Here is a 27546-nt window from a genome sequence, read left to right as displayed (position 1 = left end):
AGAACTATAGGTTTTTCCATATTAAACAATTCTGCCTGAGATATAATTGACCTCCTTGGCAGCCTCTGCCAATGCCATGTACTCTCTACCTCTGTACTTGACATAGCCATAGTTCTCTGCTTCTTGGACTCCCAAGATACAGCAGCACCCGCTAACTTGAACACAAATCCAGGATATGACCTCTCTTTCATGTCATTACCTCCGTCAGCATCAACCATGCCCTCTTTCCAAATACAAGACAGTGATCAACAATACCATTTTAAGTATCTTACCCTTTTGGCAATTTCCAAGTGGTGTTCATTATAATCAGAATAAAACTGACTCAGTACTCAAACAGCATGTGAAATCTCAGGCCTACTATTCGCAACTAAGTACATGAATGAGCACACTGGATACTGGTATGGCAAATGAGAAAAATCATTAACCTTATCATTGTTCAGATCATTGGCATACAATTTACAACTCACATCCTAGGGAGTACTCACAGGTTTAAACTCACTCATTCCAAATTTGGACTACAATTGCTCAATATAGAGTTTTTGGTCAACATAAGTCCTCCCTTGTTTTTATGTTGTGAAACTCTTAGTCCTAGGCAATGGTTGGCTTCACCCAAATCTCTACACTTAAACTTTACCATAAGTTTTGCCTTAAGCCTGTCTTTCTCCATTTTGTTATTAGAGAAGATTACAATATCATCTTCATACACTGAGATCACAATTAAGCTGCCTTCACTAACTTTCATGTACACACAAGGTTCATGATGTGACTTATCATATCCAATCTCAATCAGAGCATGATGCAATTTCTTGATCCATACTGTGGATGCCTGTTTGAGTCCATAAATTGCTCTCTTAAGCAAATTTTATTTATCCTATCCTGTTTCACAACGCCCTCGGGTTGCTCCATATAGATTTTTTCTCCTAGATATTATTCAGGAAGAAAGTCTTTACATGGTCAAAGTCAAGATTTAATTCAGCTGCCAAAACTAACAATGATCTGTATGTTAAATGCCTTACAACAAGGGAAAAGGTTTCATCACCACAATCAATCCCTCAATTCCCTACTCTTGGCTGAAACCTTTGGCAACAAGTGGAGCCTTATAATGAGACACTGTACCATTAGCCCCATGCTTAATTTTGAAGACCCACTTGCTCTAGACAACTTTTCTATCACCGGGATGTTCAACCAATACCCAAGCTTCGTTTTCTGGTGAAGAATAATATTCCTCCTCAATGGCTTGTTTCCAGTTTTCCCTATCATCATGCGAAAGTGCATCATTCACGTTATTTGGTTCCGTTATGTTATCATGGGTTGCAGTAGTCCAGGGGGTAGAGTGTTGGACTGCTGACCGAAGGGGCCTGGGTTCGATTCCTGGGCAAGTCTCTGGGCACCTGCGGCTCCACCCAAGCTATGTGATTTTTTGGGTGCCAGGAAGTAGCCATAGCTCTTTCTTTGCCTTATCATCAATGAAGGTCAAGAGATAACGAGCACTATTCCATGAAGCTTGACTCATGGGCCCGTACAAATCGGAATGGACCAACCATAATTTTTCTTGTGCTCGCCTAGCCTTATTTTACTAAAAGGTTGCATCATTTGCTTTCCTTTCACAAAAGAAATAAAAGATTTTTCATCTCCCCCAACAAAATAAATACCTGTAGTTATACCGTTTTGCAACACTCTCATGTAACATCTACTCAATTGCCCTATCTTCCTGTCCCATAATTCCTGGCTATCTTTCATGAATGCCTTGTGGGCTATCTCTGGTATAACATCAAGCCTGTAAATACCTCCGACCTCTGTTACAGTTACTTTAACATCACCCTGTATTTTAAGTCAGTTTGATAAATCTGATGACCTGACACATTGAAAACAACAACCATGCCATTTTTTGCCATAGCAGTTAAAGATAACCAATTGGTAAATTGGGGGGCTTGAACAACATTTTTAATCAGTTTGTCGCCAACCTTATCATTAACTCTAATATTAACATCACCAACACCATTAGTATGCACCTTTTCATGCATTCATTATAATTCTATAGCCAACCCATGCAATTGGTCATGTGATTAGTTACATCAGAGTCTACATACCAACTACCAGCAGTCATATTAGCTGACAATGTGGTGAACAACGACCAACTTTTTTCCTATGAGTAGGTTTTAAACTGTTTCCTTAGATAGTCGTTAGCTTTGTGACTAATTTCTCCCCACTCAAAACACTTAAAACTACCTTTGTATGTTCTCTTCTTGAACTTATTATAACTTGCTGTGCCAGGTGCTTTTTTGCCTTTAGTGCTAGACAAGAATGCTGCATCTCCAGAGCATCGTTTGTCCACAACTGACTGTTTGACTTTCTCCTGCAGCAGTTTCCCTTGGATGAGGTCACTGGTTATCTCTGCTCTGGAACTCTCCAATGCCATTACCATGTGGTCGTAATCTGATGGTAGACCACTCAGCATGATTAACCCAACAAATGCATCATCAATCGGAGCACTAATATCAGCCAATAGTAACATTATCTCCGTTACGTAAGAGTCCAAGCTCCTTTAGTGATCCAATCTCACCCCGAACAGTTGCCTCATCAATCCAGGTCATCTTGCTTGCCCCTTGTCCTCATAAGCTTCTTTAAGGTTTTCCCGGTCTTCTTTAGATGTTTTTGATGACCATACATGAATCAACCAATGTGGCATGATCATGAGGCAAATTTTGGCTCTAGCCCTCTAGTCTTTCTTGCTCTTGGGAACACTCATTAACTGCACACAATCTCACAAATCTTCGTGTACCATGGGAAGTCATCAGTAACTTCCAATTGTTATAGTTGCTGGTACCCTGCAGTTTTTCAATTACCAGCAAGGGGTCTGAACTCGCTATACTCAAAGACATGATGCTAGTTTTGCTTAACAGAGTTTATTGAGTTATTTAATCACCTGGGTCCCCAACCTATCAATAATGTAGGGTGGGATCGAGTACAGAAGACTAATGTTTGGAACTGAGAATCACACATTTAATGTGGTAAAACCACATATCCGGAAGCACCGGGAAAAGCATTGCTGCATTTTTAGATATGCAGGAACAACTGAATCTTAGACTCCGTATGGCTAACCCGGCAAAGATTAGCAGATGCACAGGGAGCCCAAGAATTAATATTTACAACAATTATTTATAGCTGTACTTTCACTTGTCTAATTGTTTATATTCCTGTTCCCTTCTCTGGTGAGCTTTCTTCCTAATCATCTGTTTTGTGACGTGGTTTTCTTGTCCTTTCTTATTTACTGTACGTATAGTTTTGTTTTTGGCTTTCAATTTCCCTTTTTTATATGTTCTCATTTGTTTTGTATTGTTCCTACCTCTCTTTCCTCACTCGTAGTTTTCTCTATAACGCACTGATACTCCTTTCTGATCATCCTGGTCAATGCTTCTATTTTCCATTTAATCATCCATCTTCCCTGTTTTATCCATGTGAGTCTGACAATACTTTTCATTAGTACTATACTATGATCTGAATCTACATCCACTCCTACACTATTGTGCAAACTAGTCATGCTGTTCCTAAATCTGTGTCTAGCCATATATCGTAGTTTAACTGATATCTCTGTGAATCTCCGGCTTTTTTCCATGTATTCCTATGCCTATTGTGGAGTTTAAACTAAGTGTTCATTATGATTAAACCATCTCTCCTCTGGATTTGTGTTGCTTTCTCCCAGTGGTCATTTCTTGTTACTAAGTCATATTCCCCTATCACTCCACCATCTCTCTCCTCACCTAGTCACATTCCAATCCCGCATCACTATCAGATGTTTTCTTCTAGGAAAATCCACATTTATATGCTCTCATCGATCATATACCCTGTCGACATCTTCCTCCCTATGGTTGCTTATTGCGTTGTAGGTCTGAAAAATGTTCAAGTTCAATGGTTCAACTTTTACAACATTATAAGCATAGTGAAAATCGGTGACAAAACAAACTCCCAAAAATAAGGTTAGTTATATTTTGCTTGCATAAGAGTAAGACCTTTGAAACTTATAAAAATATATCCTCAAAATTTATTTAATAACTTCATGATCAGAACCCTCAGGAACCAAAAAGTGTGAGAGGGGATATATCTTTAAACAATTATTATTTCTAACTTCTATAATGCTTCTCATTTTTAATAACCCTATAATGACATTTGTTTGTAATTATTTAACAAAAACAACCACGCCTATGGAGCCTAAATTTGCTCCATATGCATCCAACCTCTGGAGTCACCAGAGCAAAAAAATCATTACAAGAACCTTATCTCGCTAATGACTATTCCTTCAGTGAATTCTTACTAATGTGTAAGAATGATAAGTTTAATTGGTTAAGTTTTTAATGAGTTTTCCAGCAGTCAGGAATATGAGTTACTCTCCTGCTCCCAAAATCAGTAGATTCACTCAAAAGAATTAGAACTAAACACTCATTGAATTAATCCAAGAAAGGAATGAATCATCACTCTTGTCATTTTTATTGTTTTCAAGATAAAAGTTGCTGGAATTCCCTACTTTATGGCATAGGATTAAAGATTGACCTTTCTTATTCTTATCATCAATTATTTTATCTTGAAGAAGGAATTCCAAAAGTTTGTTATTAACAATTTCCTCATTCCTATAGGAGCACTTGCTATGTTACTGCTCATTTCCATATTATTCGCCCATATATGTGGGTAATATCAACATTGAAAAACCTCTGGCCACTATAATTGTTAATTTAAGTAATACTGATGTAATTTATATTGCTTTATTTTTTAATTGTCATAATTTTTATGCATTCACTAACTACAGAAAGGTAATGAGCATAAATTGGTGAGCCATCTGTCAGGAAAAATATACTACTTTGTCCAATAAATATGCGAACTGAGGCCATAAAAACTTTATTTTGCAAAATTTAGTCTACATCGCTTTTGTCCTTTTCAAAGTTGCTATGCATTTATTCCATCTTCTTTTCCACTGTTTAAATCACCCTTGGAAGTCCTCGGCAGTCGGGCATTTTAGTTTTCTCGTCATTTCTTGCTTTATTGTGTCCATGTCTTCCTGGTGATGTCCCGTAATCACATTTTTGCATTTTGGGAATACGAAAAAAGTCACTGAGGGCGAGATCTGGCAAAAAAGGAGGATGAACAATGATGGTGATTGAATTTTTTGCCAGAAACTGGTGAACAATCAATGCTGATTGTGCGTGCATTGTCATGGTGAAGGATCTATCCTTCATGTTCGGTTAAAATAGTGTGCACTGTTAATTTTCCCAAATTCAGTTCATCAGCTATCACTTGGACTGTTTTTTGACGATCAGTAAGGAAGGGCAAGGGACCTCGCACGATTAATACCATCATCAACGCAGGTGGTTGAGGGTCATCCCGGCCTTGTATCATGCGTGGCATCTCGGTGGCCATCTTGAAAATGCTCAATCCACTTGAAAACGAATGTTTATTTCAAAGCATTATCACCGTAAGCAGCTGTCAACATTTCAGTAATTTCTTGATAACTTTTACCGCATGTCATCAAAAAACTTGATGTTGATTCGTTGCTCCGTGATTTGTCAATTTCCATTTTTGACAAGCAGTAAAAATAAGGACAACAGAAATTTACATAACTGGCACCATACACACAGCTTGAAGATCTGCCAAGCACAGGTGGCTCATTGGGTCTCAGGTAACTAGTGCCGTTAGTGGGCAGGGCTATAGTCTGCGTCATGTCCACCATATTGCACCAGTTTGCATATTTATTGCACATTCCATGTAGGTCAGTGGAGGTGAACTAAGTGAGCATTAAGAATTACAAAACTGCAGTATAATTTTATCAGCTGTGAATTACAAACATGAAATTGCACTAGCTTTTTAGAGACACATTTATTAAATACATATGGTAAACAAAATATTTCATAGTTTCGGTGTACCTTGAACTGCTAAAGTACGATCCATCATAAAAATAGAACAGTCAAACATGTTTAATAAACGGCAGAAATAGTGTAACTGTGGTATTTGGCCGGAATGATGGCAGTTAAACCAGATGTTTGCTGGACACCGAAGAATTGGATTTTTTATGAGTGGAATAAATAATAATGCCAAATCTTCTGCTATTATGATGGCAATGAAACTTAATGTTCTGCCAAGGTTTGGAGGGGTGGTCTACAAATTTTATATAGATCAGTATAGTTTATTAATGGGTCCTATGGCCTAATTAAAAGGTGCATAAAATATTAGTAATGGTGAAGAATAAATGTTGGCAAACATGGACATACTATATGGCAAAAAGTTTTAATAGTAAAAATGGAATTAATATATCCAATGCTTGCACTAATAAATGTATGGTTTTGATTTACCATTTATGCTAGTATTTTCTTTTTAATACCACAAGGAGTAGATTTTTGAGAAATGCTGTTCATATCATTATTTGGATAGATTTTTCCAGTTAACTAATTTCACTTTCATTCTGAGTTTTCTCTCCTGAGTTATCAAAATAGTTACTGCAAGTATGGGAACAGAACAGTTGGGGTGATTTTCCTGAGAACCCTAGAAATTAAGAAAAAATTTTTAAAATACCCAGAAATTTTAATGCTCTTGGGAGTGCAATCCTGAAAAAAATTAAAATATGATGGTGGTTTAATGTGTATGAAAATAGTCTTAAATCACATGTATCGAGATTCATATGTTTACAATTTAATTGCATGGTAATGGTATTCATGCATAGTCACAGAATAGATAGAGGCATATGGAATCAGAAGGGCAGTCTGCGAAATTGTTGCGGTAAATTTACAATGTTCATGTGTGAAATCTGCTATATTGTTGGAGAGTAGGTAAAGGAGTTTAGTGGAAATATCGTGACATGATTAAAGAGGAAATGTGAATCTAAAGGAATTAGTTTCCTTTATTTGTCTAGGGTGAGATTAGGTTTAACATGCTAAAGAAAGTATTTAAACTGTGTTAAATGCTCCACTACAAAAGACATTTGATTTTCTTACTTTGCTTACTATATTTATTGTAAGGTCTTAGAAATGGGTTATTACAGCATTTAGGTAAGATATGTTAAATAAATCTGCCAATTATATATGAGATAACTGCAGAAATTGTGGCAACCATGTTTAGTAGATTGTTCCGTAACTATTAAAAAAACCTGTTCCACAACCATGCAGCATAGTTGCAAATCCACCTCCACTGGTTTCTAGCAAAAGCAAGAAATCTTTTCCTCAGTCTCACACATTTACACAGATTTAGGTTTTCCAGTCAGATGAAGCTCTGCTTACCTATTTCCCTAGTCCAGTGACATAGTTATTGTTGCAATTAAAATTCCAACTTTCAACTAAGGTCACTCAGTTGAGTTAGTCTTGGAACTATGAACCAGGTTTCAATTCCTCATTACTGTATATACATATTACTGAATGGTGGAATCCATAACATATTTGGATAAATATTGCAACCTCAGTGCCGATGAAATGTTGATTATCACTAATATTTAATATTTCTATTTAATCTCTTCAGTTGGTTGAGTTTAGTGTGATTGCCATAATAAGAAATTTCTGCCAGAAAAGTGTTTCCTCTGAGGGTTCAGGGCTTGGGAACAATCATTATCATACATTTTTGTTAGCACATTGTGCTAAATCTCTTGATTATTTTATTTAAACTGCAGTAATGCAGTTAAGATGTATTGGGGGAAAAGTGTTATGCTTCACAACCTATTTGGGAGATAAATTTGTGAAGCTAAGTTATCAGCAAAATATTACTGAAGACCACCCATATTTGCTCAAGTCATGAGGAAACATTGAAATGTCAATTCAATTTAAATAGAAAACTCTTTTGTGAAAAGTGTCTGCATACTCTCCAGGAACATGGTAGATGGAATTCCACATTTAGGTGGATAGGTGGATTAGGAGCTAAAAGAAATTACATGATAGTGTCAGTAAGTGGCTATTCTGATTCTGTAGGAGTCTATTTTGTGGCTTGGTGTTGGTATTTGCCAGCTGAACAAAGCCATGTGGCATTAGGGGTTTCATTTAATTATCCTACACCTTTACCTTGCATGTGAAATATGGAATTTTCAAGTTGCTTGGATTCAGATTTTGGCAGTCAATTATCTCAATGGATTTTATGCATCACAGTTAACAGTATTTAAATGATTTAGAGTACTAATGTGCCATTTTTCAACTGGGTTAAATTGCTCTAAGTGAAGTTTTCATATGAAAAAATTTTTATTTTGGTCTGGAAAAAATGGAAAGGTCAGTGAAACATTTTTGTTCAGAACTTGTATCTTGCAATCTTACAATAATGCCCATTTGTAGATAAATTTAATTTTTATTAACAATTATGCAATTATCACATGAAATGTAAGCTAAAACTATAATTTTTTGCAGATATTTACTCAGTAGACAATCCTGTGGAAATTGAAGATGACTTACATGAAGTTTTTACAGATGTAATTGAAAAAATTGACCTCAAGAATCAGTACTCATCAAATTGTACAATTTTGATGGATGACATGACTCATTTGAATGGTATGCTGTGTAATAATACTTTTCCTGTTAAATTGTGTTAAACTGAATTAATATGTACATTGAAAAAATTGTTTCTTTCAGGAAATGTTAAATCAGCATTCAGTGACTTGGTTAACATGCAACAAAATCTTGACAGTATAAGGAATAAATTCTATTCTTTCTTTGAACCTGAAAGAAAAGTAAGATCTTGTCTTGATTACCTTGTTAACAATTTATTTATTTTTACGGTTATTTATTTATTATTTTTCCGGTTAAATTGAAGATTAGAAAAAGCATGAGCCACTATAACAATTTCTTATAGCTCTAATCTGTTTGAATTCATGTCTGTAATGAGCACTATATTTTCGAGCTTTCATGAATTTATTGATATATTCTATAATTTATCATGCATGTTTGATGGTTACACTCTATTGTCTGGCCCATGGAATTGAAGTCAGAAATCTCTCATTATTGTGCCCACTTTTGCATATTATGCATGTACCACTAGTTAAATTTTCAAGTATGGTACGTGGGTCCTTCATTAAGTTCCTAGAAAATCTGGGAGTTGGCACTTGTAGTATCAGGCAAAGTTTGCTTTTAGTAAGCCTCATCTTTCAGTAGACTGCTGCTTAAGTTCCAGCTCTATGACGTCTGCCGGAAAAGGATCCGGCATTAAATTATCCCACGCACCGTGATGATCATGGCAGTGTCACTGTGTATGATGGAAAAAGACAGCTTATTGTGCAAATTAAGGAATGGTTCAACTGATTCAAAAGTGGCCACATATCTTTCGAGAGTGACCAGCTATTTGGGAGACAACAAACCGCTCCAATTGCAGCTGTTGTTGTGAGGGTGGAAAATCTGGTAATGGAAGATCATCATTTGACTGTACAAGAGTATGGTGAAGAGGTTGGGATAAGGAAAGATTCCACCCATGCAATTTTATGTGAAGATTTGAATATACACAGAGTGGCTGCAAAATTTGTGTCCAAACTGCTGTCAGAGGGACAGGAAGAACTCCGTCTTGAGGTTGCACCGAAACTGCTGAACACTACCAACACTAATCCTGAGTTCCTGAGCACCATGATAACTGGAAATGAGTCATGGGTGTATGTATACTGTATACAACACAAAAACAAAAGCACAGTCTCTGCAATGGAAGTATCCGGAGCCTCCGTTGCTGAAAAAAAGCAGAACAGATGTGAAGCAAAACCAAGGAGCGTGTTCATTTATATCCATGGAATAGTGTATTGGGAATATGCTCTGAAAGGACAAGCAGTGACCAAAGATTACTATGTGGAATGCTCAACAACTCTTTAGAAAATCCAAGATATGGTCCTCATGATATCGAAAAAGGTTTGATTTTAGTAAGCTTCATATCTTGCTTGACTACTGCTAAATTTTAGCTATATACATTTTGTGGTTTCATTTTCACTGTCAATTAAAGGAACAAACTTATGTTTGTTTAGAAAAAAGAAAAAAATGAGTTCAGTGTGGTGATTAAACACTTTTATTGAAAAAGCCTTGATACTGAAATAGATCAAAGCCAAGTTCAATGAAGTTCAATGCACATTTGCTCTTTTGTTTGCAACTGTTTACAATTGAGTAAATGAGTTTAAACATGGACGTACATCCACAAATGATAAACGTTGTTCAGGATGACCATGTGAGTGACTTCCTCTTAAGTGATTGACAAAATCCATGATATGGTTATAAGTGATCAACGAGTCAGAATTCATGAAGTAGCTGAGGCCACAGGCATATCGCAAGATACAGTGTTAGCAATTTTGCACAAAAAATTGGGTATGAAAAAAATCCTGGTAAGATGGGTGCCTTATTTGCTATTAAGGAAGAAGAAATGCAGTCGTGTGGTCACTTTGGAGACTTCTTTGGTACTTTTCTGTTGCAATCCTGATGTCGATTCACAACTGTAGACAAGACATGGATACATTGCTACACTCCAGAGACAAAGGAACCGTTGAAACAGTGGGTTTCTAAAGTTGATGCAGCTCCAAAGAAGGTAAAGGCAATGAAATCGGCCAATAAGGTGATGGCAATGATTTTTTGGCATGAAGGATCATCTACATCGATTACTTGCAAAAAGGAAAAATGATAAATGATGCTTCATTATTGCACCGGTTGAGCAAAGATATCTGGCGAAAAACATCCTTATTTGGCAAAGAAAAATATTCTTTTCCATCGGTGCACACTTGTGCAGTTTCGATGGCAAAAATTAAGTGATTAAAGTTTGAATTATTGCATCCACTGTATTCAACAGATTTGACCACCATTGACTTTCATTTGTAATATTTCAAAACTTGAAAAAATGGCTCAGCAGAAAATGATTCAAGTTAAATGAGGAGGTCATCACCAATACAGATGCCTATTTCGAGAACCTTCTGGAATCCTATGGTTTGAACAACTTAAAAAAGTTGGAGAAACACTGGGAAAAGTGTATTAAGCTAAAAGGAGATTGTTGAAAATTTAGAAAGCATACCCAAAATAATTATTCTATTATTTCTTAAGGCCTTATTGAACAACCCACATAGTACTACATCTAAAGACATTTAATTGAATATTTGAGCTGTGCTGTGTGACATATGTGTATGCATTCAATACATAATTTACCAGTTAAGGTAGGTTTCGATGGATACAACTACCAAATTTGAAATGCAATGAACTGGTAACCACTCACCGTTTAATGAGTGCCTGAGAATATTATTGTACCTGTGAAGGGCTGGAGTGGGGGAGGAGTACTAGGGAGAGAAAGAGTTGAGGGAATTGATAAAGAGTAAGGGAAAGCTTTCAAATGAAAAATTTATTTCTGATTTAACAAAAGGCATGAAAATATTATTTTTAATACCCCATCAAAATTTGGCCTTATTGGTTTCAATTAGCTGCCTTATTTGTTATCCCTGTTTTAGTACTAGCATGTAAGTGGAATCAGTGGAAGGGTAAATATGAAATCTGATAAAATGTTAGATTGTGCATTTAGTTTTGATGTTCCTCTTTCCTTGAAATTGTAGGAACTGCCACCAATAGAAATCATAGATGATGATGAAATTACAGGTGGTCAAATTCTGGGAAGAACTACCCCTCGCAAGCTTAGTACAGGCTCAGGTGTGTTGCATTAAAGGATTATATAGGATGACAACTAAAATTAATGTTTATTTTATATAAGTGCTTATTAATATTCAATATAATTCATATTTTATTACTGGCTCATTTATATCTAACAACAGAAACCTTCCTATGCCTTCTTATTTCAGGTGTAGCAATGAAAAAAGTCACCCAAGTCCATAGAAATACTTTTGATGCATTGACTAACTCACCAATGGTAAGTTTTGTGTTTTGCTTCTTATTTCATTTTTCTATTTGTGAATGTTTTGCGCTATGAGGGTAGGTTGTAAACTAATGCACACATGCTTGTAGAGAATGAAAGAAATGACCCTCAGAAGCACGCCTGGTGGCATGTAAAAGGAAAATTCCTTCTCGATATGCATGCCCATGTCGGAGGTCATTGCATTCATCCAGGGTATTTGGAGAAGTGGAAGAATGAATATGTGTTCTAGTGCTATGTCAATGCAAGTTAAACGGTGTTGTTATCCAATTTTTAACTGCTGAAAAAGTGACTCCTACTGAGATTCATTATTGCTTGAAGGCTGTTAATGGGAGTGATGCCATTGATAGGCCTATTTTAAATCGATGGATAAGAGAATTTTGTTGTTGCAAGTCTGAAAAAGCTATAGTGCAGTGGAAATCTGATCATTGTCACAACTGATAAACATTGCAAGCTTGTCAAAAATTTGATCTAAAATGACTGGCAAATCACTCCAAAATGTATCACAAGCTATATTGGAATATCCTAGGAATGTGCCAGCTTCATTATTGAACAATAGGGATACCATAAAATCTGTTAATGATTGGTACCATGCCGTCTTACGGATGAGAACAAAAAGCATTGATTGGAATGCTGCGAGCTACTTTTACAGCTCAACCGTGACAAAGGAGACAATTTTCTCTTGAATATTGTGATGAGGAACAAGTCATGGATCTAGCATTATACCCGAAAGAGAAAACACAGAGCACTGAATATTGACACCCATCTTCTTCTTAGGCAAAAAAGTTCAAAACACAACATCTGCATAAAAACTTCTTTTGGCTGTGTTTTGGTATGCTCACTGAGTTTTTGTGGCAACAGTAAATTCTTTTCAGCACACACAGACTCTAAAGCTTCTCCAACGTCAAGTTTACTATGTTAGAGGCAGCCTTAAGCCAATAATCTTGCCACAGGACAGCACTTGTTGTTTACACACCTCACAATTATTTAAATTCTTGATTGGGTAACCATGTGTCATTTACATTGTTTCTATCAATTTTAATGTATTATGAAATATTTTTATCAATGTTTGCACACCTGACTAGTCGGATGGGTGGCATGAAATTGTGATAACCCTAAGACCATGGGGTTTGAGTCCCTTTCTTGGGTTTGTGTTGTGTAACCTCTGGTGGTTTGACTCCTGAGAAATCTAATGACTAGCAAAAGGATTAGACGTCTTTAATAATAGTGGTAATGCCTTTATGTTTAGAGGTATTGGGATCTCTGGAATGTATGGGTACCAAGGTGCTAATGGAGAAATGATGTGATTGAATGTATATGTGCTTTTCAGGGTAATTTGCCTTCTGAAGTTGAAGTGGAGGCATTAGGTTCCGTACCTGCATCAACCCCTGTAAAGCTTCCTCCTCCAGGCCTTTTAGAAAGGCCCAGACCGAAAGTGGGAGACGTTGTCCATGTGATGAAAAATAATCACTTTGGAGTTTGGTCTAAGGCTAGAGTACATGAAGTCCTTGAACGAGAAACTGAGGTGATGATATATTGTTAAAAAGGCATTTTACAGTTATTTTCACTAGAGTATTTATTCATATAATTCTTAAAGAGTTTTGATGTGGTGCAGTTTTATTGGAATAACAAATTAAATACAATCGGAACTACTAATGACTGATTTTTTTTCAATTTCAGAGTTTTTATCGGATTAAGTTTGAGCTCTCGTATCGCAAAGGACAACAAATCAAGGTTGTCAGTGGTCGTCAAATGGCTTACAGTTACCAATGTCCAACAAGAATACCTGTTGGAACCAGAGTCATAGCTATCTTCCGAGAAGATGAAAATTCCGTTTCTAATAAAGTGGGATTATCTAAAGAAAGCTATTACTGCGGTGTTATTGCAGAAAATCCAAGATCAACAAATAACTACAGGTACTTATTTGCTTATATGTTGGCGAGTGATGTTTTTGTGAGGACACTACATGATGTATGTTGTTTTTCTTTTCAGGTACTTAATCTTTTTTGATGATGGGTATGCCCAATATGTTCGTCATGAGAAAATATTAGTTGTGTGTGAATCATCAGCTAATGTGTGGGAAGATATCCATCCTGACTCTAGGGGTTTTGTTAAGAAATATTTAGAGGCTTATCCAGAGAGACCAATGGTTAGATTGAATCCTGGTCATGTGCTGAGAACAGAGTGGAATGGTAAGTATTTGTTTTATTTTATTTTACTGATACTTCATTTTGAAAATTTTTCATATTTTGAATATGAAGAATTAGAAAGCAGCAACGATGAATTTTACATCGAAACTGATGAATTTTTTGGCGAACATAATAGTTTTGAAAGTGAGTTATCTGAGAATGTGTTTGGAGATGATGAACCAGTCACTGGTCCAAGTGGAACAATGGAAAGGAAAATGTCCCTTGCTTCACCCAAAGATCGGGGTGAATGTGCTGACAGTAACAGTGATGTTTCATTCATACCGACAAATTGAAGACACAATTGTTTATTCAAGTGATAGTGATGGACATATAGGTGATAGCAATGTGCATTTGGGTATAAGGCCCAGTGAAAGTAGTGTTTATAGTGGAAAACCGGAAAAGTGGAATGCTGTATCTGTGAATGACCGCGAACCTAGCAGAATCCCCTTCTCCCCTTGTCAGTTATGTGTTGGACCTCAAGTTCCTTCTGGTTGTGCCATACCAATAGAGTTTATTGAGTTGTTTATTACAGACACATTGATACAAAATATAACGGAAGAGACTAACGAGTATGCTAGGCATAACATTAGCCAGCAAGAACTATCGCGGCGATCCACTTGGAATAATTGGAAAGATGTGACAATTGAGGAAATGAAAGCTTTTCTTGGCGTAATACTAAATAATAGTCTACTGAATCACCCTAACTTACAGAGTTATTGGTCCATGGATTTGTTGTCTCATATACCAATTTTTGAGCTGTTTTCAAAAGAGAAAGGTTCTTGAAAATATTTTGGATGTTACACTTGAAAAACGATCAAAAGTCAAGTAAAGATTTGAGAACAAGAACCGAGAAGGTAAACTGCTTCGTATCATACCATGAAATGAATTTTAGGCAGAGATTCTGCCCTGGAGGGGAGATTTCTGTTGACGAGGCTGTTGTTGGTTTCAAGGGAAAGATGCATTTCATCGCATGTAATCCTAAAAAGCCAACAAAATGGGGTATTTGTCTGTACGTCCTCTCAGATTCCAAATTTGGTTACGTACATTCATTTTTCCCATATTATGGAGGAATAACAACTGAAACATTGGTGAGACCTGATCTACCTTTTACTAGCAGAATAGTTTTAGAACTGCATTAAAGATTGAAGAACTCAGTATCTGGTTCTCAAGGCTATCATTTCTTCACTGACAGTATTACATTAGTGTCACCCTTGCAAGGGAATTGCCAATGGAAAAAACACCCTTGACAGGGACAATAATGCCCAATAGGAAAGATAATCCACCTGTGATCAAACATCCAAAGCTAAAGAAAGGAGAGATAGTGGGTTACAGGGATGAAAATGTAATGCTCCTTGCATGGAAAGACAAGAGGATAGTCACAATGCTCAGTACGTGGGACACTACAGAGAGTCTGTGGAAAGGAGAGTTCGTGGTGGTGGGAATGAAATAGTTTTCAAACCCAAGGTTGTGACAAACTATACAAAGTTTATGGGGGGAGTTGATATAGCTGATCATTACACAAGCACGTACTGTTTCATGAGGAAGACTCAAAAATGGTGGTGTAAATTGTTTTTCTGGGGGCTTGAGGTCAGTGTTGTAAATTCATATATATTGTACAAAGAATGCCAACAAAGAAAAAATGAAAAACCAATCTCGTATGTGAAATTTATTAGGTAACTAATACACGATTTCGTTGGAGAATTCCGAGATGTTACACAGACTTCTAGGGTTAGATTACCATCCACAAACTTAGAGCAACATTTAGATGGAAAACTCCATATGATCACACCTCACCCTAACAAAAAACATAAAGATTGTGCGGTTTGCTCTGACCGAAAAATCAAAGGAGGAAGAAGAGAGACGATATATATCTGTGAGACGTGTGAATGTAAACCAGGTCTTCATTTTGGTGAATACTTCCAAAAATATCATACCATGAAAAATTATGGAGTTTAATTATGGTTTATCAATAAATTTATCAATAATTATGTCAAAAAATCCAAATAAATAAGTTAGTATGAAAAGAAACTCCAGTTTTTCATTCTAGTGCCACTCATAGTAAATTTGGGCTGTTTAAAAAATTGAATCCCGAGTAAACTAAGGCAATCAAGAAAAAAAGCACCCAAGTGCAAAGGGTTAAAATGGCATTAGACTCAATTCCATTTCTATTGTATTCCAATGACTTCAAAATTTTTTTAACAGCTCTATCAATTGATGATCACCTAACTCTGCAAAACTGCCTTTATAGGCTTAAAAACTGGTGTGAGCATAACTATCTGACTTTCAATTTAAAAAAAAACGCTATTCCGTAACATTCAGCCGGAAAAGGAGTCCACAGCATTATGAATATAGACTTAAGCAATTAATCTATGGCCCAGTTAACAAATATAAAAGACCTCAGAGTTATATTTGACTGGCAGTTAACTTTCCATCAACACTATAACTATGTTCAAGCTCTAAAGCATGTGAATCACTTGGATTTATCTTCCAATACAGTAAAAACTTTTAACATATGGAACCATTTAAATTTCTGTTCATCTCATTAGTTAGGTCACTCTGTATCTGGTCACCGTATTATAGAGTCCATATTCATACAGTCGAATGTGTTCAAAGAAAATTCGTGGGCAAAATTTCATTCAAATTCAATCTTCACAAAGATGTTTATAGTTATGGTGAAATGTTACCTCGACTAAATCTCCCCTCCTTGCATAAAGTAGAAAAATTAGTAACATAAATTTTCTTTATAAATTACTGCATAACAAGATTGATTCCTTAGAACTCCTTTGGGCAATATCTTTCAGTGTACCTTCACATAACACAAGGTATGAAGCACTCTTTGAAATTAAATATCATGCACAAAATTACACTTATTACTACTAGGTATTTTTGTTGTGCTAATAGGATATTTTTCTATTTCTCCAATAATCCCTGCTATCCCTCCATCTCACCTTGTGCAGCTCTAACATGTCTATATTTCATCTCTCCACCTCATGCTTGAGGTTTTGCGAACCTCCATATCGCCAACATCATCATACTATTCTGAGCCTAATTTCTAACATATATGTTCCTCTTCTGTGTCTTTTTTCTGGTTACTCTCTTTTTGACTGTGCAGGGATTTTGTGTGATGATTACCACCCAGAAGCCTTTCTTCCTGCTGGAAATGACACGTACCCCTGCAAGTGTGATAAGTAATTGAGGTGGTTTCCTCGTTGTCTGCCTCAATGGTGTTTGTTGAATAGATAGAGAGAGGTCTTTATGTGGGCGAAAATGAGACCTAATGGTCCCTTTTGCCTAAAATGAGACCTAAATGCCTGCGGCCTTCTGGCTTTAACCAGGATATTCTAGCCAATGAATCTGAAATATGATTGTATTTTCTAAGATCACATATGAACTGCGCACAGGAATTATGGGTTCTCTGGAGTTTGGTTTTCAGTTCACCTGAAAGGTCTATTTGTTTGGTGACTCTAAAACTTATATGAGCTTCTTACAAAGGAACATTCACTGTATCGACCACCTTAATCTGGCCCCTACCCTTTAACCTATCTGGCATGGGTTACCCTTTAAGGAGCCTTTGTCATTGTTCCTGCCAGCATCGCCCTAGGGGTCATCAGTATGCACAATCCCTTCCACCTTGTCAACATTGTTGTCCATGGATGGAGGGGTGATAATAAATAATTTCCAAAGTTTGGCATGAATGTTTTAGTGTAATATATCATAATAGGTACTATCGATGTGGTGTCATTCATTAATCAGTTGAAAATTAAAGTTTCAGTAAGTTTTGCGTAGTGTTAATTATTTCTTCACTCAAGCGTATCTCACTTTTGAGAACACTTGTTTATCTGCGAGAAGTGATAAGCACTAAAATAAGTGTTACTGATTTTCTGTCACAGGCAAGTGGTGGGTTGCACGAGTATTACAGGTTGATGGATCTCTAGTTCACCTACATTTTGATGCAGATGGACGAACAGAATGGATTTACAGGGGTTCAACTCGACTAGGTCCCCTCTATACTGAATTTGCCAATGCTACTGCTCGTTCTCAAAATGTTGGCAATTTTAATAGGTCACGTGGTTTTGGAATAGCATCACTGAAAAAAGTAAGTGACATTTTGCTCATGTTTTATAATTTTAACGATTTTATGTGTGAAAACTTTTGCTAGTAGGTATCATGAAAGCATGAAGTTATGAGATCATTAGTGTAAACGGGGATCGAGATGGTGCGGGGGCTAACGTACTGGCTTCCCACCCTGAGGGCGCGGGTTCAAATCCCGGCGGTGTTGAATATTTTTCAGAGGTATCTCGATCCCTACTTGAGGTGCTTTGTGGAGGGCACTTTGAGTGAGTACGCCGTCCGTCGGATGGGACGTTAAGCCGCGGACCCCTTGGCGCCTTTCGTAAAGAGTAGGCTAATGCCGACGCCGGGTTTCTCTCCACCCTTCATCCTTTCCTGTCCTTCCCCTATGGCGCAAATGACCTTAGCTGTCGGTCGCCTCCCCTCAAAACTACTACTACTACTATTAGTGTAAACAGTTTCTACCATAATCAATAATAGTAATAACCAGAGTTATAAATAATAATGAACACCATTTTGACGTATAATGATAATGTTTTTATGGTTTATTTTTTTGTTTTGTAGATGAATTTGCCATATGTGGAATATACAAGAGGAAACGAAATGGAACAAGACCCCGTTGTTTCTAGTGGTAATTCAGTGAACTTTTATTATAAAGAAAGCTATAGATAATTTATTTTATTGAAAAATATTCTTTTTTTAGTGGTGATAGTAATTTACTATGCAGTTTAATCAATTCTGCCATTCAATGGTGCCATAATATTTAGAATTTGTGTTAAATTATCTGGTAATTTGATTGTGACATTTTAGCAAATTTGTGAATACCATTGTTTTTGGGTTAAATTATGGATATTAGTCATTCTCTGTAATAATGCTCTTCCTCTAGTTATGTTTGTGTAACTTGTGCATTCTTTGTATGGCTAGCATCCGGTGCTGTTGAAAATCAAAAAGGAGATAAACCCAGCGATTCTCCCAGAGATGAAACTGCTGTGACATCTCCTCCTGTGGTTAGGGCTGTAGCAAGGAAAAGCACTACCAATCAAAGGAGATTTGAAGAAAGGGTATTTGACGGTGGAGCAGCTTATAATGATGAAAAGTTTATCAATGTAAGATATTCTTTTCTATGATGGCCAGATTCATGTTATAAATCTTAGATTCGATATGATTTTAAATCTTATTTTGATGTATTTCCAATAGATCATATGGTTTCCATTTTTATGTAAATGCATAAAGGTGCATTAATTTCATAGGAAGCTTTTAAATGCTAGCTGGGCATGAAGCTTTGCTCATGTCTTCCTTATGATTGTCCATACATGCAGCCATTCCTCTTGGTTGAAACTGGAAAGCTTCCTCTGCATCACGAAATGGCTGCCGAACTCCATGACCCGCAGTATCTGCTCTGTTTAATTTAGCATTATACTCTTAATACTTGCAGTATGAAAAGGATCTGCAAATCGAATTTAAAACGTATGTCCAGCATGATTGTGGCCCTAAATGCTTGGAAGATTATCCATACCCACAAGAATGCACCAAGGGCAGGAATCCTCTGGCCAAACCCCTTCTTTGTGGCTGGATAAGGTAAGAACACCATCATTTATCAGTGAACCAAAGTGAAAATTAATTATTATTGTGAGTTAAATTTTATAATTTCTAATAGAATATTAGGTTTGTTAAGTAAAACTTTGGAGAAAATTTTAAATAATTAGTGATGGGTATTTCCTACAATTTCAAATGGTATGAATTAAAATATTTTTTAAATTTTACTCGGGGGGCTAGTTTTGAACCTGAAAGTCAATATAGAAATTTGCATTGGGAGTGAACAAATATTTTTAGTATCAACAAAAATAAAATGTACAAGAAGGTGAATGATAACTTAAGGGGCAGATAGCTTTGGCTTAGAAAGGGGAGAAGCATAAATGATGCCAGAGCAGTAATGAGGTAATTGTTTGTTTGAGGTATACATTTATAGAATAGATTCATTTTATAATGGAAAACTATAGCACTGTAATTCCACAGTATTTTATTAAGACATAACCCTATATTCTACGTTCAATGTCATCATCAAGTAATAACTCTTACAAATGATCATCTTTATAAATGTTAAAATCAGGTCGAGGGGAAGGGTTGTTAGAGGGGCATGGGAGGGGAGGCATTCTGTGGAGGTGAGGGGTTGCATAGTGAAGGGGAGGGCAGAAACTTTAAGGAGCTCTCTGATAAGGAGCATTCCTTTTAAATGGTGAAGGAACATAGAGGAGGGGTTAGAACTACATTGAAAATAATTAATCAAGAAATAGGAGGCTAAGATAGAACAGGTAGAACAGCTCACCTACCTAGGAAGTGTTCAGATGAAATGGGGAAATGGAGTAAAGATATTAAGAGAAGAATTGTGTTAGGTAAATAATCACTTTGAGGATGTTGTTGATTAGCCCCTGAAATAAAGATTTAAAGAATAGCGAAAACTTTATAATAAAGTTATAGAAACTTTATAATCCACCAAATCATGTCTGAAACTACTCAATTAGGGAAAAATTTGTTATTGAATATAGTTTTATGTGGCTTGGAATCCTGGTCATGACTATGAAAATAAAACCACGTGACGGATATAGCTGAAACTTTGATAGTTGGATGGTGAATGATAGATGAATATAGGTAGATAGATAGTCATCTTTATTCAGGGGTGAGATGGAGACTATGGAGTCTCTTCTACCACCTAGATTCGGGTTACTAAAAGCAAACCTTTTCTGACCCTACAAAAGCCATTTCTTGAATTTCCTAGTGTTATTGAATGACCCGTGTAGTTTGGAGAAGACTGAGAACTATAAAAATCTTCTGTTTACATTGTTATATTTTTTCAAATTGAATTCATGACTATGATTATCTTTTTACAGGCACATTGTTCGTCATCGTGGAGGATCCAAACGTGTTGTGCTCTATGTTGCTCCATGTGGCAGAAGATTGCGTAATTTGGTGGAACTTCATTCATACCTGAGAATCACCAAATCAACAATGCCCATTGACCTTTTTGACTTTGACTTCTGGGTCCACTGCCTTGCTGAGTATAGAGTTGTTAAACACCTGTCTTTCATCAAGGTTTGATATTTTTTTTCTTTCTGTCCTTATCCAAAGAAACAACATTATTTGTAGATTAAAATTGATTTATTGATATTGTCTTTTTTGAATTTCTTATTCTGCGTGCGATATATGTATGTATGTGTTTTTTTAATTGTGCATGTTTGAGGATTGTTTCTGTATGTGTGTGCATGTATGTATATACAAGGTATATACGTTGCAGCAAGCTCGCACCGTTTAGGCTCCGTGGTGAGGGGTCTGACCTTCAACACACGCCAAGCGCTAATTGCCTGCAAGTGTTCGTTTAAGCTAGATTGTGTTTTTAGTGGACCCATGTCGAGTGACTCGGTGTAAGCACAAAATGAGGCAAAGGATTGAACAGGCTATGCCATCAAATCTTGTGTTGGGGAAATTGGGTACAGAATATTTGGGCATGATTCACCAAGTGTTCAGGGATGAAAGCTTGTCACAAACTGAAGTTTTTAAGTGGCACATGCTTTTCAAAGATGGCCGAGAGAGTGTGGAGGATATCCCCTGTGGCCTTCGATGTCTAGAACGGACGAGAAAGCGCAACATGCGCATGAAGTGCTGAATTCAGACCATCGGTTAAGTGTGCACTTGATTGCAGATTGTATTGGCATTGATAAGATGACAGTGCACATCACTGGAAATTTGGCAATGCGAAAGATCTGCACTGGATTTATCCTGAAGGTCTTGACAGATGACTAAAAGCAGAGTCGAGTGTCTGCTTGATAAGACCTTCTGCAATGGCATCTCAATGATTCCCCACCCCCTTACAGTCCTGAGTTGGTACCAGAAGACTATATCCTATTCCCAAGAGAGAAATCCTCCCTCAAGGGACTCCTCAATGGGACCCTAAATGCCATCAAAGAAGCTTGCATGCATGCTCTTAAGGACCTTCCGGAATCTGCCTTCCAGGCAGCCTTCAAGTTGTGGAAAAGCCACTGGCCAAAGTGTGTCGATGCTCGAGGGATGTACTTTGAAGAATTTTGAGACATTTTTGCAATATCTGAGATAAATCTATTTTTCTGATGATTTTCCAGATACTTTGTATACAAACCTTGTTTATGAAACACACATGATTTGAAATATTTATGATGGCTGGACACATTAGAGTAGCTGTTACAAATTTAATGATTTTGACTTTGTTTGAGTTTTCTTCAATATTTTTTGTATCCAAAACTAGAATTGAGGTTACAAAATGAACTTAATCTTCCACATACACCTGAGCAGTCCGAGACATGTTTGATAAGTTGCCTATCCCTCTAATATGCTTCTATTTCCTGCATTCAATGATTATACTCAATTTACTCTCTTGGACACCTTTTCAAGGTCTACAAAACGTACAAATACTTTCTGATTGTGCTCTGGAAATGTTATAAATGCAAAATACCTTTTTTTTCAGGATATCTCATATGGGAAGGAGAAAGTTCCAATTCCAGCAGTCAACTGGTTTGATTATAGTTTTCCAGATTTTGTAGAATACAGTACTGTCCGAATTCCTACTGCTGGTGTGCACCTGAATTTGGATACAGATTTCCTGGTGTGTTGTGATTGTGATGATGATTGCCAGGTGAGAAGTAAACATTTGAAAAAGTATTCTTCAGTAGATTATTCATCCAAAGAAATAAGAACTTGGTTCTAAGGAGATGCCATCAAATATTACCATCTAAATTTTTCGAGAAAATGTGGTAGTCATGGATGACCCAACTTCAGGTGTTCTGTACTTACTGATGGGCGACCAAGGGTCACCATAAAGATTCAGTTGAGCACCATTTATCCTGGTTAATCCAGAGGAAGACAACATCTTAAAATGAAAATAAATGGATAATCAAATACATGTAAATGAGATATGGCTTATATGGTTTTATTTTTACTGAAATATTAGATGAAAAGTCTCTCTTGTGTATTTTAGCATGTTGTTTTGTCCCTTTCATCATTTCCTTGATTTAACTATTAATTCCATTTAGCCTTGCAAAAATTGCGCATTGTTAAAAATACTGTTGATTATATCCTTGTATTTGCATTTCTCACATCTCCTTGACCATAATTATGCATAAAAGTTTATAAGGGTTTATATGCAATTAATATATTTAAAATGCATGCCAATTAGTTCTGGAAGTAATTGTTTTAAAGTATTTATTATGAGCTCTTGTGTGTATTATTAAAACCTGATAACTAATAATTGAAAAACAACCCCAAAATCTGAATTTTATTCTAAAGGATGTCCCAGAGTCCATAATGGAACTAGTCTCTTGATACTATTTACAACATTCAATTCCCCTCCAAAAATGAAACGAGGAGAAGTCAGTAGCTGGAAATATCCTATAGCTGGGATGGACAATGGGACGTGATCCACTGTGAGATGGTTTTTCAGCAGTGTCAGTTATCATGGCCCCTAATCCACTCTACCACCACTATCACCTTTTGTGGATCAAGCTAATCATGGCCATTGACCATCCCTCTCCTAAATATTCTGGGCAAACAGCTGCTCCCTTTATCTTAGTGTACTAGATTGTGCTTATGCAATGAACATTAAATGGTTTATTAATAATCTGTACTGCCAAATTTGGCACAGACTCTCCTTTAGTTCAGTTTCTCTGAAGGAAATGTAAATAAAGTTGGCCCAAAATTTGTTGAATCAGTCTACACAGTCCGTGGATTACACTAATATGTACAATATGTGGTAATGCTTAAGATAACTTGTCATACTTAAAGATCTTAGTCATCCTGTTGGGGATGTAGTGATTATTTTTCAAACATACATGTACACACTTGAAAGTATTGAAATAATGCATAAATTCTATGTAAATATATTTTCATTTTGAATATGACTCATCTTAGTTCAATCGTAAGGTTTAAAGTTGGCTATGGTTAAAGAGTCATAGTTGATTAAATTTCATCAGCTGCCCGTATTAAGAGGAGGAAATGGAGTGGATGGGAGAGTAAGGAATATGTCTTACTCTGAACACTGGATACTTCATTTGTTAGATAGGTTAATCACAGATTATAAGTGCTTTGCTGCTTTATTTATAATGAAATGATTACATTAATAATTCAGGGATTGAAACTGGAATCATGCAGTAAGTAATAATTTACTTAATAATTTTATTGTAGGTGGAAAAAAGCTATCTTGCTTAAATGATTTGTTAGTGTTATCCATGCACTAGCACAGAGCTCATTTTTCACCAACTCGGGTAAATTTATAACCTATGTAACTTTTATGCAATTTCATCTTATCTTTTTGATTCAATTTTTGTGTAATTATTCTTATGAGGATGCCTTTGTCACTACATATTGGTTAAACATAGAAAAGGAATGAAAATACACTTAACAATTTATTAAATAGTGGTCCCAACTGCCAATAGAAGATTTCTCCTAAGGTGTATTTTTTTAAGATAATTGAAGATAAATCCATCTTTTAAAACTTAAAGATTAATCTATTAATTTGTTCTAGGATTGTAGTTTAGCAGTTTGCTATAATATTTGTTACATATGTCAAATATTTCTTTTTCAAGGATAAAGAAAAATGTGCTTGCTGGCAGTTGACTATTCAAGGTACCAGTTATGGGGCGAGTAGAATGACAGATCCAACTGTGGGCTATCTTTATAAACGTCTTCCAGAGGCTGTTACCACTGGAATTTATGAATGCAATTCTAGGTAATTATTCATGTTTACAATTTCGTTTTATGATTTTTACCTGGGTGTATCATGGCATGTGAAAAAATAAATGCCATTGTGTGACAATTGTCACATAATTGCTTTTAAGATTTTTTGTTATAGAGCCTGCACATGCATTATCATTTTTTTTAAAGGTGTAAATGCAAAGAAACCTGCCTGAACAGAGTTGCACAATTACCACTGCAGCAGAGGCTCCAGGTTTTTCGCACCAGTAATCGTGGCTGGGGTGTGCAGTGTTTGAGTGACATTCCACAGGGTGCATTTATTTGTGTGTATGTTGGTCAGTTGCTGACTGAGCAAGGTGCTAATGAGGTAGGTTATTTGTTGTCTCAGGCATAACTTTATGGAATTCACTCAACATATTTTAATGAAAGAGGTAACTTTGTAATTACATACGGACTTGATTAAAACATGACCTAGGTTTCAATGTTGTCCATCATGTAGTTTCTACAGAAGGCATCCTTGTATATATACCTTCAGGGTGAGGGAGGGGGTTGGGTGGAGTGAGAGGGAAAGGGAGAGTGAGGGGGGGTAAAAGGGTCAAAATATTGGATTCAGATGGGAGGGAAATGAAAGGGAAATGCAGCATCTGGTTTCAATCGTTGACTATTAATGGGGGTTTGTTTGGGACATGGATGCCTCCTGTGGGGAGCACTGGACAAAAGAGAGGCGTAAGTCTAGGAGGGAGGAGTAGGAGGGATGCAAAATTTTGTCTCTAAGTTCATCCTTGCTACGGACACGTTTTTAAATTTCTAATCGTTCCAATGCATCTAGTCTATACCCTATGTTTTCGACATTGAGTATTTCAGATTCAAAGTCACTTTTGTGGTCATGCTCAATGAGGTGCTTGGTAAAGGATATTATGTTCCTGTTCTTATTCTTTACATTAGCTATATGTTCCTCTATCCTTTCTTTAAATTTTTGTCTGGTTTGCCCAATATATTTAGCAGAACACTCCAAACACTTAAATTCATACACTCCACTTTTCTTGTCTTGGGGAATTTTGTTTTTAGCATGTGAGATCAGGCTCTTTAGGCATGAATTATTGTATAAGGCATATCTAATTTTTTTCTTTTAGTAATTTTTTGATTAATTTTTGAGAATTATTTTGTAAATAAAGAATTCGTTGATATTTTTCAGTAGTATATTCTATATGTTTAGGGTTGTATAAATTGTGTGCGGCTATTATTTGGCAAGTTTCCTACAGTCGAGTTTATTTATTAATTGAGGTTGCACATTACTGCCTGCAGTTCAAAGCTGCACTATTTATTTATCCAATTCATTTATTATGGTGATGAATGAGAGGTACTAATTATTATCTGTAAAAACATACATACTGTATTTCATAGCCCTTAAGATGCACTATGATTTTTCTGGTTAGAATTTATGAGAAGTTCTTGGCTCAAACTGAAAAGTATTTTATTGTTAATACTTTATGGGAAGAAAAGAGAATTGTTGCATTAAAAATTTATCAACTTTATAGATATTTATTTGTCATAGAATCTCACAAATTCATCATCCCTGCTGCTAAAATCATTTATGCATTAGTTTCCACTGTGGAATTCTATAATCTGTCTTTCGTGAATCAAGTGGCATTTTTTGTGCTAATATAGTTCTGATATGCATGCAGAGACTATTGTCTTTGTGAATCCTTCACACAATAACCCTGTCCCAGAGAAATTGGCAATAGTCATACCTATTGCTAATTTTCTCGCTTCAGTTAAAATCATTTTTGTTGAACTGTAATCCTGTTCTTCCGGTTTTATAGTTCTTAACATATTCCTTGAGCTTTGCCGATTTAGGAGCATATGAATGGAAATGTTTTGGTGATTAGAACATTTTTACTTTTTACTGGGTCTTATAATGTGTGCAAATTACAAATGGAAGCTTTTAGTACTTGGCTCTGAATAAGCAGTTTTTTAAATATATTCAGTTATTATGGCATTACATTTCAGTGTATTCTTTTTCTTAATTTAAAAGGATGGAAAGACGTATGGAGATGAGTATCTGGCCGAGCTTGACTATATTGAAGTAGTTGAAAGGATAAAGGAAGGCTATGAAAGTGATGTGATAGACGATATGAAGTGTGATCCAATGGATACCAGCGAACCACCATCCAAAGGTGAAGTCAAAGCTTCTCTTCCTCCTCCTGAAATTCCACCAGATGTCCAGATGAAAGAACTAGATTACATAGAAGAGAGTAAATCAGAAGGTATGTCACTTAATTTTTTAAAATTCTTGTGATCATATCATTTTAGTTACACCAAGTCCCTCATTCAGCTTCTTTCATAGTACGAGATCTGTTCAAAAAGTTCCCAAACTTTATTTATTAAAAAAATACTTCATAAACAAATCATTGGTCAGGGTTCCCTTCAAACTAGTCTTCTCCCCAACCTATACACTTATCCCAATGATGTTTCCCCTTTTGGAAACAATTCTGGAATGCTTCTTCTAATATGCTCATAAGCTTCTTTGTTGAAATTTTCTCCATCTTTGTAATGGTGGCAAATCTTTTTCCTTTCAGCAGGGCTTTTAGTTAAGGCAACAGGAAAAGTGACATGGGGCTAAGTATGGTGAGTAGGGTGGGTGGGGAAGTACAGCAGTCTTGTTTTTGGCTAAAAACTCGCGAGTTCTGAGAGATGAATGAGCCGGCTCATTGTCTTGGTGAAAAAACCATTCGCCACTTCATGA

At 36.2% G+C, this 27546-nt stretch overlaps 1 protein-coding gene across 1 annotated transcript in view; it reads left to right on the top strand.

Moving 5' to 3' along the window:
• The window catches only part of egg (SET domain bifurcated histone lysine methyltransferase eggless), a 41479-nt gene that overhangs the window by 2110 nt on the left and 11823 nt on the right, over positions 1-27546 (top strand). Inside the window, exons 3-18 of the mRNA XM_071584636.1 lie at positions 8364-8504; positions 8586-8683; positions 11510-11603; positions 11753-11820; positions 13154-13348; positions 13504-13739; positions 13816-14015; positions 17903-18108; positions 18648-18714; positions 19008-19189; positions 19519-19661; positions 20972-21173; positions 22579-22746; positions 24692-24834; positions 24990-25167; positions 26836-27067. Of these exons, the coding sequence (XP_071440737.1) occupies positions 8364-8504; positions 8586-8683; positions 11510-11603; positions 11753-11820; positions 13154-13348; positions 13504-13739; positions 13816-14015; positions 17903-18108; positions 18648-18714; positions 19008-19189; positions 19519-19661; positions 20972-21173; positions 22579-22746; positions 24692-24834; positions 24990-25167; positions 26836-27067 (2553 nt within the window). The remainder of the gene's footprint in view (positions 1-8363; positions 8505-8585; positions 8684-11509; positions 11604-11752; positions 11821-13153; positions 13349-13503; positions 13740-13815; positions 14016-17902; positions 18109-18647; positions 18715-19007; positions 19190-19518; positions 19662-20971; positions 21174-22578; positions 22747-24691; positions 24835-24989; positions 25168-26835; positions 27068-27546) is intronic.

Source organism: Hetaerina americana, unplaced genomic scaffold (assembly GCF_022747635.1).
Source record: "Hetaerina americana unplaced genomic scaffold, ioHetAmer1.1.p SCAF_2, whole genome shotgun sequence".
NCBI classification, from domain to species: Eukaryota; Metazoa; Arthropoda; class Insecta; order Odonata; family Calopterygidae; genus Hetaerina; species Hetaerina americana.
The sequence above is the reverse complement of the archived record's forward strand: the minus strand, read 5'-3'. Positions and strand labels throughout refer to the sequence as shown.